This window comes from Polypterus senegalus, chromosome 15, assembly GCF_016835505.1.
Source record: "Polypterus senegalus isolate Bchr_013 chromosome 15, ASM1683550v1, whole genome shotgun sequence".
Classification (NCBI taxonomy): Eukaryota; Metazoa; Chordata; class Cladistia; order Polypteriformes; family Polypteridae; genus Polypterus; species Polypterus senegalus.
In genome coordinates, this window is record NC_053168.1 from 56,245,155 (window position 1) to 56,267,878 (window position 22,724).

General features: G+C 37.8%; 1 protein-coding gene across 1 annotated transcript in view; it reads right to left on the reverse strand.

The window, feature by feature from the left end:
• Window positions 1–22,724, reverse strand: part of LOC120516152 (histone deacetylase 9) — a 710,327-nt gene that overhangs the window by 617,224 nt on the left and 70,379 nt on the right. The window contains exon 2 of the mRNA XM_039737623.1: window positions 12,816–12,952. Within this exon, the coding sequence (XP_039593557.1) occupies window positions 12,816–12,837 (22 nt within the window). The 5' untranslated portion in view covers window positions 12,838–12,952. The remainder of the gene's footprint in view (window positions 1–12,815; window positions 12,953–22,724) is intronic.

Sequence of the window (22,724 nt, forward strand, 5' to 3'; positions counted from 1 at the left end):
TAGCAGCCTTTAACAATGTGTGTACAGTCCTGGGTACTGTAACATCAGGTAATATCTGTTAAACACTCAATCATCAAATCTGTTGCACATAATGCTACTTTTACATCGTTGTTACTCCAGGAAACGCTAGCTTTATTGTAGTGGTGATTGATGTAAAGTTAGCTAGCTAAGTGGAAATTAGACAAACTTAGATTTCTAAACACACTTGCAAGTGTAGCATGAGTTTCTTCATGTTTTTGTTTTTTAATTTCTTGTTGTCCTGACTGGTGTTGACTTCTCGCTGCTAGTTAATGGAAAATGATCACAATAAGTGATCGTCAATGATGTTAATCTGACAATTCGTGAAACAGCAATAACACTATTTGGCACATCCATCCACGCCATCACCCCTTCGATCACGGGCCCCATGCACAGCGTGTGATGTGCATATAGGAAGAAGCCACTCTAATTATTCTGGTTCATTTTTCCTTTCAATTGCTCTGCAGAATGACGTAATATTATGTTTTCCAAGTATAACAAAAAGAACCAAAAATCCAAATTGTGTCTATTTAAAATTAAGCAAATGAAACAGTTTTTGTTCTGTCACGGTGTGATTAGTACTTAATAATGTTTGAGTCCATGTTCAGAGCTTCTGTACAAAGATGAGGGACACTGTTAAAACTACAGAAACAAACAAGAGGTCAGATCAGCTCAAATAAAAAAATAAATGTTTTAAATTATATAGTAAGCAAGGTGCTGTGGCGATGAACCTTCACCTCACCTCGGACTGCACTATCCCTCAGACACTGGGTTGATACCTGCAATTGGTGCGTGCCTGTTGCTGACTCTCTGTATGTCGCCAAAATAATCTTTGCAGACATCTTTATTATACACCCTGACTTTCCACTGTCTGGCTAATATCTTTAATGAATGTGTGTGACACATTTATTGCTGATCGGACATAAAACCGCAGTGAAAAGGCACAAGGTAAGGCAGACAGTACCACGTCGCACCAAAGGGGCGGATGTGAGCCCAACAGGTGCTTGTTGCTGCTATTATTCTACGCAGAGGCACCAATAAGTTAGCGATATCAGAAAGTCAAGTGCATTGCAGCGGAGTGTTTTTTTTGTTTTGTGTTCCGACTGCCTGTCAAAATAGAAGATTAGGATTTTTAAAACTAAAGGAAAATAAAGAGGGACTTTCATTTACAAGTAAAGGTAAGACCATAAAAATTTTTTAATTTTTAAAAAAAAATGGGATCAGACTTAGAAAAAGAAATCCATATATTTAAAAACTAAATTTTGTCCTTAAATAATATATTCTTTTGTTTTTCTTACCCTTTTGTTGAACAGTCTCTATTAAAATAGCTTAAAGCAAAGAATAAAAAAAACTTTTAAAAAAACCTACTTTAAGTATTTCAATTAAGGTCTAATTGAAATCCATTTTTTGTACATCACTCAATACTTTCATTTGTATTGAATGAGTATGAATTGTGGAATTGCAACAGCAAATTCAGAACACTTGGAGGGTGCAGTGCAAATGCGCTCTTTCCGCGCTCTCTGGCCGCTATAAATGTATCGCTCTTTCTTAGCCAAATATGCACCTTACCGATGTGTGTGTAAAGAATGCTGATGAGAAGTGAAACATAACCAGTAGTCAATGTGCATGCTGCCAATTGAATAGTGATTAAGCTACACTCTTGGGTTCATATATTTGTAAATTTGACTCGTGCCTCACCAGCCATGAACCTCACCGCATGTCACTGTCATGAACCAGTCTGCAATAGGGCACTTATATTTATTCACATAGGGCTAATTTATATTTGCTAATCAACCTGACACACACTGTACATATTCGGCATGTGGTACAAAACTACGGCATCCAGAAAAAATGCATGCTGACCCAGGAAGAAGGTGCAAAGTCCTAACAAGCAATGACCCACCTAGACTGCATACATGTGCTTCAGGAGCTGTGTGAGTGCCTTGTGCTGCTCTGTCCATATGTGTACACTGCATCGATAGACTCACTTCACAAAATGACAGGCATTTAAACAGTGTTTTTTGGAGAAACATGACAACACCTCCCACAAACCTTGCCTATAGTTCTATGCTGGTAAGACACATCTTAAAATGTTCATTCAAATCTATTTCAAGGTGTCAAAATGCATAGGACTTACGCTTAAATAAACAAGAATATTTAATACTTCAAAATCCCTAGACACATGCATCATGAAAGTCTTGTTTAAATAATTTGCGGATTTAAATATATCAAAAAATGTTAATTTGTATTTAACATTTAAAGCCTAACTGAAATGTTTTACTTCCTGCAGTCTTTGCATCCATGGTATGCCGAGAAGTATTGATCTCCTTTTATATGTGAACATCAGTCTATTGCATCTAAGTGCTCAGTACAGGTGCATATAAGGCCAGGTGTCAAGAGGCCTAATAATGCTTGTTCTTTTAACAGATGCTTAAAAATACCTTCAAAAATACATTCATCCATATTCTAAACAAGCCTTTTCCATTTTATCCTGGCAGCATCAGTTAGTGTGAACAGGATTCCAGTCAGTCACAAGGCACCAGTGCTAACATTGGCCAATTTACAGCCACCCATTCATCTAACTTGAACAAGGAAACTAGCTCATCCAAAGAAGACATAATGAAAACATACAAACTCCATACATGATATATAGTGACCAGGTCGGAATTCACATCCTTCACTCTGCAGCTCTGTGGGAACAAGGACAATGCTAACAAATGCTTATTGATTTGTAATAAAAACTGAAGTCTTAGCATTGGTTAAGACTAAAGCAACTTGTAGACAATAATGATAACCAACTGAAAAAGTCTAACCTTTAGCAAATAATCTGTCTGTGGATAGGAAACTAACAATCTATTCTGATTTGCATAACCATTCACACACATAATTTCTATTCTGTTCATTATTTGGTTGAAAAGCTGCAAATAACACATACTGCATATACAAGCTGGAAAGATCATCCATACTGCAAACTGCAAAATTTAAATCATCGCTTACTTCATCACACATTAGCACCAGTGCATATTTTTCATTTAGTACTTTTATCATTTTATCATTTTGATTTACAAGTCAAATTTAAATTTACGCAAAGGAATAAATAAGGCCATGCTATACCATTTATCACTAGAGCCCAACTCCCCAACAGTCTGCATACACATCGTAAAAAGTGAGATTCTCGGGATTCCAAGAATTTGTGATTCAGTGGCAGTTATTATCATGTGTCTAACTGTGAACTGCAAGAAGCCTGTATTTCGATTAACTGAGCACAATAACACTCCATGTCGGTGTTTATTAGAGTTTTAAAAAATGAAAACGTTGCAGCAATATTCAGAAACAGAATATCATGACAACAAGTGACAATGCTAAATGAAAAAACATGCTTCTCATTTGTGTACCTTGTATTATCTTTACTGTTAGCAGCAAATATATATTTTTTATTTTTGGCATTGTTTACCTTTTTTATCCATCTAGATTCCATTTGGAGCTCTGGGACTTACCTGCCATCCTTGTGCTTCCTTTTCTCCATGGCTACTACACTATTGTATACGTGATTCAACGTCCTGGAGAATAACCCTTGAAGTCATCTACAGAGGGCAAAAAGGGCATTTACATTGATTCCATAAGAAAAAGCTACATGGTTCTCACTACTCTTTACTCTATATCAGATATGTTGCTGTATAGTACCTTTCATTTTGCATTTCAATTACAAATGCATGACTGCACTAAAAATGGTGACAGTGTCACTTGCTCACAGTAGCACAGGTCGGGTCAGGTCAGGTTGGGGAGCATATACTAGTATGGCACATTGCTGCACCCACCAAGGCAGACATTGCAGTCCACTCCCACACTCCGGTAATGACCCTCTATCTGGCGCAGCCAGATGTTACGTGGGCATTCGCTTGGCCTGGTCCAGACACTTGGGTCCCCAACAATGAGGATCCTGTGAGCTGGATCACCCTCGGGAAATCGCGTCACATGACCTTAACTGATGCTCCCTCACAATGCAGGTAATGTGCCTCATTCGTGACTCACAGCCGGTCATTCAACACAAAGTCAAACCAGCAGTACTAAGGATTTTCCAGAGAGACTCAGTAACGAAGGAGTCCAGTCTTCCTCTCAGGTCACTGGATAGCATCCATGTCTCTCAACCATATAGCAAGACAGTAAGCAGCAGGACTTGGACCTTCATCCTTTTGTACAGATATCGGGAGCACCACACACCCCTTTCTAGCGGCCTCATGACCCTCCATGCTGTCTCAATCAATCTACTGACTTCATTGGAAGAGTCACCAGAGACATGAATGTCACTACCAAGAGAAGTAAACCGCTCGACAAGGTCGACACTCCGCAGACAGACACACTGCTGATGGCTGTGCCCAAGAGGTCATTAAAGGCTTGGATCTTGGTTTTCATCCAGGACACTCGTAAGCCCAGGCACTCAGACTCCTTGCTCAGTCTCTTGAGAGCCCCTATTAGAGCAACCATTGACTCCACGAAGATCACAGCTTCGTCAGCTAAGTCAAAATCAGTGAATCTTTCTTCACCAACAGATGCCCCACAGGCACTCAAACAATAACAATTTTTAATTCTACACCCTTTTCATTTACATCTAAAGGATCACTAAACTACAGAGACTTGAGTACATAGTGACCTAAATAAACTCTTTTTCCATGGAAAAAATTTTGTTTGACTAAAATTAACTGAAAATTTCTTTCATTTAGTATAGTGTTCCAGAATGTACAAGAGAAAGAATTCAAATAAAATTTCTAAATGATTACTTATTTATTTTATTTCATATTCATGCTAAAAGAAGTCTGGGCATAGAATTCAATTTCTAATTGTAATTAAGAATTAATCAATTAGCTAAAAATAATTTGACACTAAGCAAACTAACATAAATAGTCAAATCAATTTGTTGGTAGTTTTCACATACTGTAAGCCAAAACTGCTGCCTTATTACCACTACTGAACCAATAAATTGATGTATATTTTATGACCTGTTAGAGATCTGAATTTAAGGAAACATGCAAAAAAGTTTCATACATATTTCAAAATGGTGCATCATTTTATTAGGTAGTGCATCACATACTTGAGAACAATAGTGAAAATTAAGGGGATGTACAATTTAAGATGGAACAAGAGGTTTGGGGAATCTAGAAACAAACTATCAAGTCAAGCAGATGAATAGAAAGAACTTAGATATAAGCTATCTCAACAAGCTTGATGGACTTAATAGTCTCCACTCAATTGCTAAAGTTAGTTAGCCTCCAAGGTCCAGGCCAACGGTAGTGTAATGGCATTGGGAATGTTTTTTGGCACTCTTTGGGCCCATTAGTGCCAATCAATCATTGCTTGAAAGCTATGACATATTAGAGCATTGTTGACGACCACCTTCTAATGGCTACTTTCAACATGACAATACACCATGCCACATAGCAAAAGTCATCTCAAACTGGTTTCAAGAACATGACAATGAGTTCAGTGTTTTTCAATGGCCTTCCCAGTCACCAGTTCTGAATCCAATAGAACACCTTTGGGATTTGGTAAAATGGGAAATTCGCAGCATGAATGTGCATCCTTCACATCTTCTTCAACTTTGCTGTACTGCAGTGTGCTGGGCTGGCAGCATCACTTCAAGAGAGGCCCACCAAAACAACAAGCTAATTGAAAGGGCAGGTGCAATTAAAGGATGCACTAGGGACTCTCTGGCGGGAGTAGTGAAGGAGTGCCATTGTGAAAAATGCTGCAGCTCATCTCTCTGACACACAATCACACAATTATTTATATATCGAGTTTCTGTTTAAAGCCAAATTTTACCAACACATAAGTTCTTGAGCGTGTTGTAACCTCCCAGCTCACCAATTACTTAACCTCTAATAATTTGATAGAACCCTTTCAGTCTGGTTTCAGGGTGCAGCACAGCTGTGACACTGCTCTTCTTCGGGTAACCAATGATTTTCTTATGGCAGCAGACTCTGGACAAACCAGCATATTAACTCTGTTAGACCTCAGTGCAGCATTTGACACTGGCAGACATGACATTCTACTGTCCAGAATGGAGAACATGCTGGGTATCTCTGGCACTGCCCTCCAGTGGTTCAAGTCCTATCTGACTGATAGGCAAGAGTTTGTTAGTCTTGGCAACAGCAGATCCAGTTCAGTGCCAGTCACACAAGGAGTTCCTCACGGCTCTGTTCTCGGCCCTCTTCTCTTCTGTATTTATATGCTTCCCCTTGGCCATATTATTTGTAGCTATGGACTGGGTTATCATTTTTATGCAGATGACACTCAACTCTATTTCAATGTCAAAAGTGCAACTTCATCAGAGTTTTCTCAGCTCACAACTTGCCTCAGTGAAATTAAAACCTGGATGGAGCAGAACTCTTTAAAATTAAATTGCAACATACTGAACTCCTGCAAATTGGAACTAAAGTGAAACTTAATAAAATGAGCTCCTTTTCAGTCACTCTTGATGGTGATCTCATCAGACCTTCTTCTGATGCAAGGAATCTTGGTGTCATTTTTGATTCCTCCCTTTCTATTCTGCCCACATAAATCACTTTAAGAAACATTCTTTCAACTCTGCAGCATATCCCATGTTTGCTCAATCCTCTCCTTTTTTAATACTGAGAAACCTGTCCATGGTTTTATCACATTCCGCACTGATTATTGTATTGATCATCTAAACTTATATCACAGCTCCAGTTGATTCAAAACTCTGCCGCAAGAGTCCTTAATCGAACCAGCAGCAGTGAGCACATTACACCCATCCTGCTTTGCCTTCATTGGCTCCCTGTGTCTTACAGGATTGAATATAAAATTTGATTAATAACCTACAAAGCTTTAAATGGCCTTGCACCGGACTACATCAGTGACCTTCTAAATCACTATGCTGCTCCTGTTCGCCTACTAAGGTCCTCTGATTCTGGTAATCTTGTTGTGCCCCACACTAACCTGCACTCTATGGGTGACAGGGCTTTCAACTCCATAACACCCAGACTTTGGAATGACATCCCGAAATTAATTAGATTAGCTGACTCCATTCATTCTTTTAAAAAACAACTTAAAATTAATTTATTTAGGAAGGCTTTTAACTTAACATTCTTCCCTTTCTTTCAGTTTACCTCTCTATCCAGGTGCTCAGGATAGTTTGTATGTCTGTTATATCACAAATTAGGTTATTTGTTAGGTTTTTCTTTTTAGTATTGAATTTAGTATTTTACTCTGGCTTATTGTTCTTTATTCTATTTAATGCTTTGTTATCTGTTTCATTGTTCTATTCAGAAAAACATTTATTTCAAATGTTACAGATACCCTGCTGTTTTGTCTAAGACTCTGTGAAGCGCCTTGAGCATGGGAAAGGCGCTATATAAATAAAATGTATTATTATTATTATTATTATATCTCTGACAAATTTGCAGAACTCACTTGATTCAATCATCTTTACATGGACCAGAATCTCAAAGGAATGTCTCCAAAATCATGTGCCATCCATGTCTCGAACAATTGAGGCTGTTTTGAGGGCAAAAGGAGGCATTATAGTCAGTAAGGTCAGTAGAAACAAAACAGAATACATGTTTGTGAATGAGTGAGAGGTCAGAGGAGTGGTGAGAGTGCAAGGGGTAGAATTGGCAAAGATGGATGTGTTTAAATACCTGGGATCAGCAGTACAGAGTGACGGGAGTGTGGACGAGAAGTGAAGCAGTGTGCAGATAGGGTGGAATGGGTGGAGAAGAGTGTCAGGAGTGATTTGTGGCAGACGGGTATCAGCAAGAGTGAAAGGGAAGGTCTACAGGACGGTAGTGAGACCAGCTATGATATATGGGTTGGAGACGGTGGCACTGACCAGAAAGCAGGAGACAGAGCTGGAGGTGGCAGAGTTAAAGATGCTAAGATTTGCATTGGGTGTGATGAGGATGGACTGGATAAGAAATGAGGACATTAGAAGGTAAGCTCAGGTTGGACAGGTTTGGAGACAAAGTCAGAAAGGCGATATTGCGTTGGTTTGGACATGTGTAGAGGAGAGATGCTTGGTATATTGGGAAAATGATGTTAAAGATAAAGCTGCCTGGCAAGAGGAAAATATATGGATATGGTCAGAGAGGACATGCAGGTGGTGGGTGTAACAGAGCAAGATGCTGAGGACAGAAGGATATGCAAAATGATGATCTGCTGTTGCGACCCCTAATGGGAACAGCCAAAAGAAAAAGAAGATAGTTTTCCTAATAATTTGTTAAATAAATGTGTAATAATTACTAAAGATTATAAACTTCTCATCATTATTTCTTAATTTATCTACTAAGTGAAACACTGTTGCCTGTAATAGATGTTGTTCAACAATGTTGGAATTCATTTCAATAGATACATCCTCAGAATATATCATACTGCAACATTTAATGCATCTTGTGATAATTCAAGTTACACAAAATAAACAAATAGAATACAAAAAATTTGAGTTTTTGGTCATGACCTTTGATGATTCTTTATGATTTATACACATATGTCCTAGCAGATATTTATGAAAACGTCTTTGTACCAAAGACTTACCAATCCATACTCTTTCAGTTTGTTTACAAAGGATCTAGAGTATAAAAACCAAAAGAAAAAAAATAAAATGTTGCCAGCCTCTTCATGTCTAGGGCACCCCACCTGGATTATACATAGTGTTCCACTTGTGTGCACAGGGGACAGCTGAAGGGCTCTAGTGACTATAATTCACATTAAGGATTGCTCTGTGTCCTAATGCCACTCTTCCTCCATTTGCAGATTGGATGCCTGAGGGCTCTAGCACATCTGATGTCACGTTCAGCATCTGTCCACCTGGACCCACCTCTTCCTGCTGGACAGACTGAAAACTGGAAGCTCTGCCATCTTTGGCAGTTCGATCTTGAAGTCAACTTCTGAAAAGATGTCTCTGCAATTATGTTGGGCTTTTTTCTTTATTTTGCGATTTAATTATATGGTGTTACCAGGCTGGTAAACTGCCTCTTTATTGCTGTCATCTAGATTCTCTTATAACTGAAAGTTGTAGACCTTACATGGCATCATTATTTTTAAGTATCTTTAAATCAATGCCAACTTTGTCAAATTTACAGTACCTGATGCCCGTAACCTTCTACAGAGTTTCTTTACTGTGTATTGGAGGCAGGGATGCCCTTGGCACCAGTGCCTACACCATACAGCAATAGTATCACATTTACACAAAAATGCAATATTACAATTACCCCATGTTGTCTACTTACCCTCTTCCTAATCCATGTGATGTTTCTTCAACTTTGTCTCGTAACTCTGAACGTGCAGTTTGTAATGATGTGCATAAAAATATACTGATCTCCTTTGTCAGGTACAATGTGTTATATAAACAAGCAACCCAACTGAAGTTTATTAAAAAATCTAATTTGGTTGATTAAAAGCAGCGGCTAAAAAAAACAAGAGTCAAGGCAAAAAGGAACTTGATATCTGACACAGTAATAACTGAAAGATGTTGGCATGTGGCACAAAATAAAGCAAAACACAGAAATGAAAAACTGTTTTCTCCTTTCCCTGTCACATATGTTCATGTTTAACTTTGGCCAGAGGGACATCTAATGGCCAGTAACTAGTTAGCTATTAATCATTTTATAAAAGTGCCACAGATTGGTAATGCACCATGCTTCTGTATTATTTACAAATAAAGCAATCTATATAAAAAGAAAAAAACTGCAGGCTGAATCTCAGTTGGAATGAAAAATTATAATATTTGCAAGTATGACTAGGCACAATGGTGTCTTTAGCAGGCTTGTTAATATTTCCAAAATCTATATGTGAATGTCTAAAAAGGCAAATGAAAACATTACAGTATTTGTATGTATCACTCCTTTTTTAATATTCTCATAATTATAATACATCCTAATTCTCATAATGTACAGTGATGCTGTAAATAACCTTGAACTCATCGTGCTTTTGATACAACTTCCCATGGTTCATTTCATCTTTTTCTTTTGAGATAAATTTTACATGCTAGTGAAGAAAAAAATTCCCTTCTTATGAAAGATTTATATCACAATAAAACCCACACTACCTTGCCACATGGGCTACATACACAGGAAAGATACAAAACAAAAGCATTCTAAATTTGTAACAATTCATTATACTAGCTGACTTGACTACAAAATATATCATTGGTTGTAGTCTTTCAATTTACTCTCAGCACCACTGTTAATGTAAAATAGAAATCAAACATAATCCAGAATCAAATGACAAATGATGGTAAAAAAGAAAACACAGACACACTGAAATGGTGCCCTCTGCTGGGCTCATGTATACAAAGCTGATGCCAATGTATTTAAAGAAGCTAACAGCAATGAAGTATTTATAAGATAGATAGATAGATAGATAGATAGATAGAACTTGAACTTTATTTCCAGGTAATATTGTTGCTAGGAATCACTGCATATACAAAAATAGCAAAGTAAACATCAAGACAATATATGTGAAGTAAGAATAACTTTATACCAATAATATAGTGCAGAGGAACACAATAAACAAACAAAACAATATGAAAACATATAAAATTGCACTCCTGCCCCATACAAGTCTTTAAAAGTAAATATACAGATAGAACAGATACTGCCAAAATTGACTGACTTGTAAAAATCTGTTTGAGAATGTAAAAAATTAAACATCTCTGTTAATCTCAAGAATAATTCTCTTGCACATTTCTCAGTGTTTTATAATTCTATTAAACCCACACACACGGTCTGTGTCTTGAATTGCCAGTGTATATAATTAAGCATCTGCAGAGCATTAAAAAAAAAGCATTGCATATGAGTAATTCTAAAATAAAGATATGAACTACTGGACACTTTTGTTCTTTTTCAAACTCCAAAGCAATTTAGATTTTTGCATTTCTTTCTATTGTAAAATTATACGTCATCAAATGAGAGAATGGATGTGATAAATATATCAAAAAAGGAAGAATGTTGTGTGTCGTTAAAAATAGACTAATGTATGACTGTAATGGCTTGTAACCTAGAAAGCAAATACAGAGATTTAAAAAAAGGAAAAAAGGCATAATAAATTGTTTGTGTAAAATAAATATTGAAAATACAGAATAGCCTCAAAATGTAAAAAAAAAAAACATGTGGTCTGCTGCAGGATTTTTTTTTCTCTTGTATGGGGAATTCTCCCCAAAAGTCCCTGGGCAGGAGGGGAAAAATCTTATGGTTAATTTTTCTGCCCTACTGGCATTCACACATTTGTCAGTATTTTTTTAAGCCAACATGCTGCCCAGCATGAGACCAGTTTCCAGATGGGAGGAAATCTGCCATCGGGAGGTTGTTCAGGAACACGGCCTGAATGGAGATCCCATCCTGGATGGAGTAATGAAGGTGGCCCAATGAGGACATGAAACCACCTATTAGTCCTTTTGGACACGTGTAATCTGTAAGAAGCTATTCTCAGGTTGCAGCCAAACCTAGGAGTGCCTAGCCATTTAAGTAGACAGCTGTACACTTCCCAAAGGATTGGAGTGACCCAGAACCACTGGTTGGCCAACTGGCATTACTGTGGAAACAGTTAAGAGCTACACTTTGAAAGAAGCCCCCTTCCCTCAGCCAAGTGAGCTTGGAGTCGGGAGCGAAGTGAAGGCAAGAAGGTGGAGGAAGAAGAGAAAGAAATGCCACATTATTGGTGAGACAGGAAATAGGAAGGGGACGAGAAAGGTAGGCAGGTGATAAAATATTGGGCATTATGGAGCTGGGTCCCAAAGTGGCTTAGTGTTTATAGTTTTCCTTTTACAGTTAGTAAATCTATGCCCTGTACCTCCCTCAGACCTTTTTTGTAGTAATAAATCCATTGCTAATGAACTCTTGTATGTGTACATGTACTCTGTATATTATAATCTTCTTCTTCTTCTTTCAGCTGCACCCATTAAGGGTCACCACAGCGGATCATCTTCTTCAATATCTTTCTGTCGTCCTCATCTTGTTCTGTTACACCCATGACCTGCATGTCTTCTCTCACCAGATCCATAAACCTTCACTTAGGCCTTCCTTTTTTTCTCTTCCCAGACAGCTCTATCCTTAGCATCCTTCTCCCAATATACTCAGCACCTCTCGTCTGCACATGTCCAAACCAATTCAATCACGCCTCTCTGACTTTGTCTCCCAACCGTCCAACTTGAGCTGACCCTCTAATGTACTCATTTCTAATCCTGTCCATCCTCGTCACTCCCAGTGCAAATCTTAGCATCTTTAACTCTGCCACCTCCAGCTCTTTCTCCTGCTGTCTTGTCAGTGCCACCGTCTCCAACCCATATAACATAGCTGGTCTCACTACCATCCTGTAGACCTTCCCTTTCACGCTTACTGATACCCGTTTGTCACAAATCACTTCTGACACTCTTCTCCACCCATTCCACCCTGCCTGCTCCTCAACCTGCTCTCTACCATCACTACAGATCACAATGTCATCAGCAAACAACTCTGTATATTATAATGCATATGTATAATTAGCAGCACATATATAGACCGCCGTAAAGCTCCATTCAAAATCTCTTACATATTTTTCAGATCCTCACAAACATTTTCATTTACAAATGCGCTTTGAAAAAAAGTTTATATTAAAAAAAATGCTTTATTTTCTAAAGCTAAATTCTACCAATTTCTCAAATTGTAATTCAATTTTATGAAGTCACATTTCACCCAGGTGTACCAACTGTACAAACCTTCTCACAATTATGCATTTTGTCTTTTTTATAGTTAGTTATAACCAAATATAAAGAAACAGTATAATTAACAGAGAGAAATGAAACTGACCTGAATGCTTTGGAGAGCTCATTTTGGAGACTGGCTCTATGGCACACCAAGCAGCATGGGACTTGAATTAGGAAAGCTCAACTCTCAAGGCAGGTCTTGTTTCACATTTGTTTTATATCATCAAAGCTCCATGACACCTGCAAATATAGTAAGATTGAAAACAGTCTGAAACATTTAGGCAAAGTGTTATGTTAAACCTTTTTCAATTACTTTTTACACTTTCAAAAATAACCAGACAGCTCCCTCAGCTATTTAGGAATATAAAAAAAAAAAAATCAAGTAAACTGCTTGCAAAAGGTAAAGCAGGATCAACAACATTATAGACTGAGAAGTCTTATGTCCCAGAAGCTTTTAAACATTGTAACAAACTGGGGGATGTGAGAGCTACACTATATTGCCAAAAGTATTGGGATGCCTGCCTTTACACACACATGAAATTTAATGACATCCCATTCTTAATAAATAGGCTTTAATATGGAGTTGGCCCACCCTTTGCAGCTATATCAGCTTCAATTCTTCTGGGAAGGTTTTCCACAAGGTTTAGGAGTGTGTTTACAGGAATTTGTGACCAATCTTCCAGGACAGCATTTGTGAGGTCAGGCACTGACGTTGGACGAGAAGGTCCGGCTCACAGTCTTGACTCTAATCCATCCCAAAGGTGTTCTATCAGGTTGAGGTCAGGGCTCTGTGCGGGCCAGTCAAGTTCCTTCACACCAAACTTGCTCATCCATTTCTTTATAGACCTTGCTTTGTGCACTAGTGCAAAGTCATGTTGGAACAGAAAGAGGCCATCCCCAAAATGTTCCCTCAAAGTTGGGAGCATAAAATTGTCCTAAATGGTTTTGCATACTGAAGCATTTAGAGTTCCTTTCATTGGAACTAAGGGGGCAAGCCCAAACCCTGAAAAACAACCCACACCATAATCCCCCCTCCACCAAACTTTACACTTGGCACAATGCAGTCAGGCAAGTACTGTTCTCCTGGCAACCACCAAACCCAGACTCATTCATCGGATTGCCAGACAGAGAAGTGTGATTCATCATTCCAGAGGACATGTCTCCACTGCTCTAGAGTTCAGTGGCGGTGTGCTTTACACCACTGCATCTGATGCTTTGCATTGCACTTGGTGATGTAAGGTTTGGATGCAGTTGCTTGGCCATGGAAACCCATTCCGTGAAGCTCTCTACGCATTGTTCTTGAGATTTTGGAGGTCTATAGCTATTGACTCTGCAGAAAGTTGGCAACTTCTGCACACCTCAGCATGTGCTGACCCCGTTCTGTGATTTATGTGACCTACCAGTTCGTGGCTGAGTTGCTGCTGTTCCCAATTGCTTCCACTTTTTTATAATACCACTAACATTTGACCGTGGAGTATTTAGTAGTGAGGAACCTTCACAAATTGACTTATTGTACAGGTGGCATCCTATCACGGTACCACACTTGAATTCCCTGAGCTCCTGAGAAAGACCCATTCTTTCACAAATGTTTGTAGAAGCCATCTGCATGCCTAGGTGCTTGAGCTTATACACCTGTGGCCATAGAAGTGATTGGAACACCTGAATTTAATGATTTAGAGGGGTGTCCCAATACTTTTGGCAATATAGTGTAGATGAACAGAATTAGCCACTTTATGCCAACTGCTGACAAATGGCTTTAAAAAGGACCTTAGGATTCTTCATTTGCCACTTCTGCCATGCAGCTCAGGTGTTCATGTGCTCCAAGCTGTTCTGATCTTTTGCCTGCTCATACATGCCACCCAGCTCCATCTCAAGCCATTCATCTGGTATCAGAGGTAACCAGTACACCACTCTGTGAGACCGCCTAAGGCCAGAATCCACATCCAATAGTTTGCTACACATCAGGGTCAATGGACTGAGTGCTGTGCTGTGTCTGTGCCTCTGGCTCAATGCCACTTGCCAAGCTGCTTTTATATGAGCTACTCCAGGCAGTCCTGCACCTTTGGGCATATCTTGGCCAATTGAGGAGCATGTGCTACAAGATTTTGTTTAACTTAAGAATAACAATACAAGCAAAAGTTTCTAATTGATTAATACCAGCAGGGATCATATTTTAGGTCATATTTATGTAGAAATACAGAAAATTCTAGGGCTCACAAACTTTAGCCAATATATTACTAGAAATCAAGTCATATCTGTACTGATTAAAGATACCACATTTAAATTTACATGACCAAGTATACACTTCATTATTAAAAAAAAAAAAAAAAGTGTACAGGAAAAAAATAGTTTCTTTATAGAGCTTGTGCCACACATTGTCTTGTGCCTATGAAATATGGCCATCAACATTTTCATACACTTTGAAATATATGTTGGAAGTATTAACAAAGGTTTTACTGAATTTTACAGCCCCCCAAATGTTTTTCTGTGATTTGTATTGCCCGAGCTTCCAACTCTACTTGTGAACTATGCAATACTCACAATGCAATCTGATGGAAGTCGCACTTCCTTGTTCTCTAAGTGATTCTGAATGTCTAATTTCTGGAGTAAACTTTAAGCAGTTTTAGAGGTGTACCAACAGCCAATGTCCATTGCACAAATATCTGGAGAATATCTTCTGCTCTGTTTACATGAGGTCAGTTAATAATAAAACTGTAATAAATGTATTCAAGGTACCAGCATTAGTGCTGATGCCAATGTTAACATAGAAATATTGTTGCAGCAGTTTTTTTGTCAACCTGCTCTTTTCATATTTCAAACAGATAAGCCAGGCACTGATAATTTATTTATTAAAATCAAGCCTTTGCTGCTCAGTTTCAGCTTGCTAGGCACACACCCTTTTTACACTGAATAAATGAGCTATTTGATGAGGCAGAATGTAAGATGTTTAAATCAGAATTGCCAGCATCAGTTTGACTCTGCTTTCACTTAACTATTTAAAAACATGAATATACATAAAGTAGCACAATAAAACCTTTATTAGTACTTACAAATTATACCAAGAAGTGTATATAACACAGCTGACACTGGCCATGTTTTTAAGCTGGATCAGACCAAAAGAAAGCTCTAACAACCTGTAGCTTCAAAAGACGTATTTGGTTCTTCTGAACACTCAGAGCAGACTTCAGTTCCTATGTGACATGAATGCAATTCAAATAATCCCCAGAAGAATAAAAAGATAAGCAGCATTTTTGACAAACAAGTGAAAAGTGACATGCTATTGCATTCAATATACAACATCTTTCAACCCCTAAACATTAACCATGACTCCCTTAAGAATGGAATAATGACAAAGATCAACAGTACTTTGCATTTTAATAGAGCACCAAATATAATAAGCATTAGCACCACCATAAACCTCCATAACCTACTACAGTACATAGTGTTTGGGCTCTTCATAGAGGTGACACACAATATTACAGGACTCTGGAGCTCAACACATGATGCAGATATGTATTGCCTTAATAAATGCTAATTCTGATCAGGACTGAACTCTTACCAAGATGAGCTAAATCTAATGCAATGTTGTGTTTAAAATATGCAAAGATCGCCACACCGTGTGAATTAGAACTCATTCACAGCTGGTGGGAAGTTCACTGCAACTGAGCATAGGAGAAAAGCTGCAAGAAGTCCTGATGAAAACTGCCATGGCAAAGGTAGCCACCATGGTAGCAGGCCATCACCATTCAGGAATGTTGCATTTGTTATTTATAAAAAAAACGCAACTGGGACTTCTTCCCTAACAGCAGCATGGCTTTATAATGCCTCACTCTGTCAGAGTCAGAAGTGTCTGTCAAGTCAGAAGGGCTTTTTCTTCTTGTTCTTTTTTTGTAATTGTGTTTGAGGAAGGTTATTGCTATTGTCTTTTGTTATAATATTTCATGAGACTCTGAATGCTTTAAATCCCCTGGGAACAAATCAAGCGCTAACTATCTAACCCCAACGGCATGGATGATAATATACTAAACAAACAGGTAACACTATAGATCAGGAACTGCAAAAATGTACCTACTACTTTTTTACTATTATGTAACAAGACCTTAACAAACAATTCTTTGGGTTTTCAAAACACTTAAAGCATCACTAAAGTGTTTATTCATCTCTGAAATGTGACCTACAAACAAAACTTCACTTTGGAGTGATCTGAGGCGGCTAAACTGAGACACATTTCTCTTGATATGACATATCTTCTTATACAATACGGTACCATGGCTGTCTGTTTGTCTGTCCAGGATTTTAAATCACCTGTAACTTGTAAACCGTTTGTCCTGTTGACCTGAAATTTGGTACACATATACTACATGATGTCTACTATCCGCTTTTGGGGTGACGATTGACCTCCAAGGTCAAAGATCAACCCAGGAAGGTCAAGGTCAACAATCAAATAACCTGTAGCCTGACATTTGATACACATAAACTATGCTGAAACTCTGCACTACAGCTTTATATTAAAAGCGAAGAGTTTTGGAATTATTACTCTTTTTATTTTATTTTATTGTAGAATCAACTCTTGGGAGCAGGGCAGCCATGTGGCGCATGCATATGGGCGCTGTTCTCATCTCTACCACCTCATATCTTAAATCATTCTTGAGGCAGATTGAAGACTTTAGTGCCAGCTTCATTGAAAGGTTAAAGAAAATGTACTAAGTAATTGCAACACAAACACTGACTTAATCAGTTTTATTGAGAAAAGATGCCAACAAAAGAAGAGAAAAAGCGGGCCGCTAGGGTGGAGAAAAGAAGAGCTGTTCAGGAAGCAGGAAGCAGGAAGCGAATCAACCTCTGAGCAAACAAATGCTAAATGTACAGAGAAAGAGGATGAAAACTATGAATGCTCAAGTCAAGTGTATTCACTGCATGTTATCATGTCAATATGCCACACTCCACAGAGATAAATAACCTATCTGCCTGATGTTTTATAAGTGTTATGAAGACCAAAGGAAGCCTTTGTTAAGGTCTTGTTACATAAGTGTAAAGGAGAAATAGATGAATTTTTGAAGTATTGCCAAAAGTAAAGGTGTTACCAAAGAACAATGAAAAATACTACTTAATGGAGTGGTCAGTCTCCCAGTATGACAGACGACACAGTTATGTTATAAGGTGGCAAGGTCATTTCTGATTATCTGTCCTTCTCGCTGTTTTTGTTTATTTTTCTGAACTTATTTACTAGTTATGTATTTACTTACTTATCTATTTATATAAATAGTTTCGAAAAGAAGCCAAAATTCCACCTGGGGACAAATAGTTCTATCTATCTATCTTATCTATCTATGTAAGGGTGTGTTAGGATTCAGGATTCGAGGATATTAGATGGATTTCTTGTTGGAGAGCCCCAGGTGTCATAATTCACAAACCTAACCCAGTAAATCATTAGCATGAACAGAAGGACAAGCAATAGACTGGCAGAACCCCAGTGTCAGTATGTGGTATGACAGCAAAGAGTGCGTGGTAACATTTGTTATGCAAATGCTTTAGGCACACCACACATAAACTCACTCAAATTAAAATTCTCTTATTTTTAACACCATGGCTAGTCTAGACCTATTACTGAGTTCCAATCAAGACCACAGAGCATGGAATGAACACATGCAGAAAGATGCAAAAGTTAAACGAAAACACACACGTAAGCTGCTGAAAGCCAACTGGACCTCCTTTTTACAGGCTGCGTTATACTCTCCAAAAGTGTCATGTACGCTCTTGAACCATCAATGTGCATAATAAAACACCATTTCTCCCTTTCTGGCTCCACAAATGGTCACACTACCCCATAATACTACCAGTATCAGCTTGAGGGCAGGTTTACCTCAATTAATCCTTACAATACAAAACGCATTTCATTGTCTGGATTGGCATAGGTTTCCAGATTGCCAATACCACACCAACCACTACTCCATCTATGTAATTCATGCTTGTCAAAGACTTACACCATTGCTGGATGCATAAATACCCACCAGTAGGAGAGCTCTATGTTCATGCACCCCAGCCATAGAGATGCATCCCAGACTCCCAGCTATACTGCACTGTCCATACTAACCTATAAGCCACATCTCAATGTCCTACTCAGAACTGTTCCTTTTAATAAACCTTATTTTTGCACTCACATACTGGTTGCTCATCATATTAAAAGGCCCGAGGCCAATGCAAATTACTGCCACAATGGCAGCACATACTAGTTCTAAAAATACATTTTGAAAACAGGAATCCATAGCAACACATTAAGCAAAATTCAATGTAAGTGGGTACACCCTATACAGCTAACTTATTAAGCACACTGTCGTTTTGAAAATTTCCTCTAAAAAGTGTCACATCTATATGCAACTGTATAGAATGTTTGCATGATCATCACCTGAGCTGTTATGGTACATATAGGCAGACAAGTCAATCATTTCATCCATTTTCAGAACGAACGTTTTCCATTCAAAGGTTCCTGGGAGCATTTTCCATCCATCCTGCTTAATAATTAACAACAGTACTGGAGCTGAATGTCCATCGACCACAGGTCAAAATCACAAACACATGCACACTTGGTCACACTAGATAATATTAATATCATCATTTAACCCAAGATGCATTTCTTTGGGATGTTGGAGGAAAATGACAGCCACAGGAGGAAACTTCTGTATTGACAACAAATTATTTTTCTTATTAATGGGTGATTTTCTAGTCAGCTTTATTATGTCATTATTGTTTTTAACAAATGAACAGCGTCTAGAAAAAGTATTCACCCTCGTGGAAGTTTTTACCTTTTATTTTTAAATAACACTGAATAACAGTAGATTGTTTTTTCTTTTTACATTGATCAGGAAAAAAGACTTTTGTCAGACATGCAGACATGTGTGCTTGGGGAACAACTTAAGGGCTTAGTCAACTGTATTACCACCCCGAAACAGACTTGTCTCTTCTCCTATCCCCTTTGCAGAAAGGAGGATTGATGTGCCACCAATCTTGACATCACTTCCTGAACCCAGAAAGCATCATTACTGGAAGAGCAGCCATCTTGGACAGACTCAATATATTAGGAAAAACAACCTTGCACTTAACACATATTTTTTTTTTTGTTCCTTTTGTGGCAATTCAATATATGGGGTTTGCTGTTAAGGCTGTACTGAGTGGTTATCTGAGTTATCGTAGTCTTTCTGTCAGCTCAAACCAGTCTGGCCATTCTCCTCTGAGCTCTCACTGTCTACAGAACTGCCGCTTAGTGGATGTTCAGTAGTTACAGAATACTCAAACCAGCCCACCTGGCACCAACAATTTATGCCACGGTCAAAATCAATGAGATCAGATCTTTTCCCCATTCTGGTGCTTGATGTGGACATTAATCAAAGCTCCTGACCTGCAACTTCATGATTTATTAACTGGTTGATTAGATAACTGCATGGATAAACAGGTATACAGGTATTTCTAATCTTATCATAGGACTGTCATTTAGAGATTAAAAAAACAATTCAGTATTTAAGGAATCAATTTCTCTTAATTATAAATGTATCTTAAGGAAGTGTGCAATTAATTTTTTGTATACTAGTTATGCATCATTATTTGTATCTAATTTTAATGTTTTGCTTTGTATGCAAATACTTCTTTCACATCGTTTGTATGAAAATGTGGTATATAAATGAATGTTGTTGCTCAGTGAGTGTATATATACTTAGAGAGAGACAAAGAGACAGAGAGCCCAATTAATGAATAGCAAGTGATCCCGCTGTAGAGATAGTATGACATGTCAGATGTTAAATACAAAGACAATATATAATCCATCAACTATTTGGTGACAAAGAGAAAGAAGTGGGATAAATATTTAAACCATTATCAAGGGACCAAGTTACTTTCACAATGTCAGCTGTGAAGGTAAAACTAACAAAAAAAATAAAATCAAAAATAAAAACGTATCAGCGGGTTTAGTTTTCCACCATTCTGCAGACTCCAGGCACTTTTTTCAAGTTACCATTAAACTTCAAGTATTGTTTAGTAGAGATACTGCCAATTCACATCAGCATGCTGTACTTACTACTTCATTCCCAAATGATCTTTTTCTAAGCATACAGTAATGGCACATTAATAACAACATTACATTCAAGGATGTAAATTCCAGTGAATCTCTCTATCATTATGTGACAGAACTGCTTTATTTTCGAAAAGAATTTCTAAATAATATTGCAAAATTACAGGTAAGCTATTGTGGACAAAAATGCAAACACCCGAGACGTAAGCGTTTTCCACTCACAATCTGCTGTCCAGACAGTATTTGAAGGGAAGGTTTTGTTGACCAGTACATTTCCATTTCTGGGTTTTGAATTAAGCGCTGGTGTGCAATATCACACCTACTTTTAGCTTTTATGGAATTGCTTTACCTTTAAAATGAAAGCAGTATGATTTCCACAAGTGATATTTTTGAGACATTTTCAGACGTAAAACTATAAGCACTGACTGTCTCAGCCTTTTGGAAAATGAATTATGGAAGAATTACATAAGCAGATTTACCTGATCATTGTTACTCTGTTACTTTCATCTGTTTGTTTGCATTTTTGGGTTGTGGATCTTAATAAAGCCTGAGAGTGAACACATAGCTCCTACTTTGTGTGGTTAGATTACTGAAAATTATGATCTTCTTCATCTTGCCTGAAGAAGGGGCCTGAGTTGCCTCAGAAGCTTGCATATTGTAATCTTTAATTTCTAGTTAACCAATAAAAGGTGTCATTTTGCTTTGCTTAACTTCTCACCACATCCATATTGGCTACCACGGTACAACACCTTGGTAATGAAAATAAAGAGAAAGCAAAAATATTCAGGTGTGTTTTCAAATGTTATATTACTATAACTGTGCATTCAGTTAAACTTTAACAAAATTGTTAGAAAGAGCATTTTATAATGACCAAAAAGAGCATAGCAAAAATTACACAAGAGGTTGCTTCTCATTGACTGGAAATAACCCTGATGCCTTTTTTTTTTTATTGGTTATTTTTTACTTATCAAGATGTACTGTCATGATGACCCATTTCTCATGTTTTGTCAGCCTTAATGGTTCAGAGTTGCTTACAACTTTTTTTATTCATATTGGTCAATTGACAATATTTATTTTTTTGAAGTGCTCACATCAATGACTATTTGGAATCACCTGTTTTACTTAATCTGTTGTAAAATAAACATTTTAAAGCCTTTATTAAATTGCTTTTCCCACTGATAATAGGCAAGTTTGTGATCTGCTGAAAGATAGCAAAGCTGTTAATGTTAACTGAATGATAATTAGCAAACTTATGTAAGGAAAACAAATGTGGTATGCTTTTAGCAGTTACTGGGCTTTAATATACACTGAATTAAAGAAAACCCTTTTTTGCTTTGTTTCTATACTCCGGTTTATAATGTAGCAAGTAAAAGCATGCTTATTCATTTTTCTAATAGCAGGGAATGAGCGTAATGAGACCGGAGAAAATGTCTCCTAGGACTTTCTGGAAAATGAGTTTTACTCTCTCAGGAGAGGCTGCTGGAACAAACAGATTGTTGTGACTCATTAGGCAGAACAGAACTTGAGGCGGTGAAGGTGCTGTACATTATGAGCACTGCCTCTAAACTGGCATCAACAACAGGTCACTTGCCTTTGACAGCTGGTCATGTGCATGAGTTGGTCACCACGAAAAGCAAATCTTGTATTTCAACCACTGCCTGATATTAAAGTTCTTTTTTTTTTTCATTAATTTTAGAACTCTCCCATGTTTTATCAAGGAAAGCTAGTGTGGTAGTAGTCTCTGTAGCTTTCTCCAAATATCAAGTTGTAGGAGTTCTCTTTGATAGCAAGGCCAGAGACTAGAAGGTGAAGAGGCAGTGGAGTCAGAAGCACTGTTTACTTTATCTGCAACACAAAATTCAGTGCCCAAAAGTTAATGCAGTTAATACCCAGGTGCCAGTAGTGACCCCGATGATGTAAAAATGTGTGCCCCTGCACTCAGTACTACTA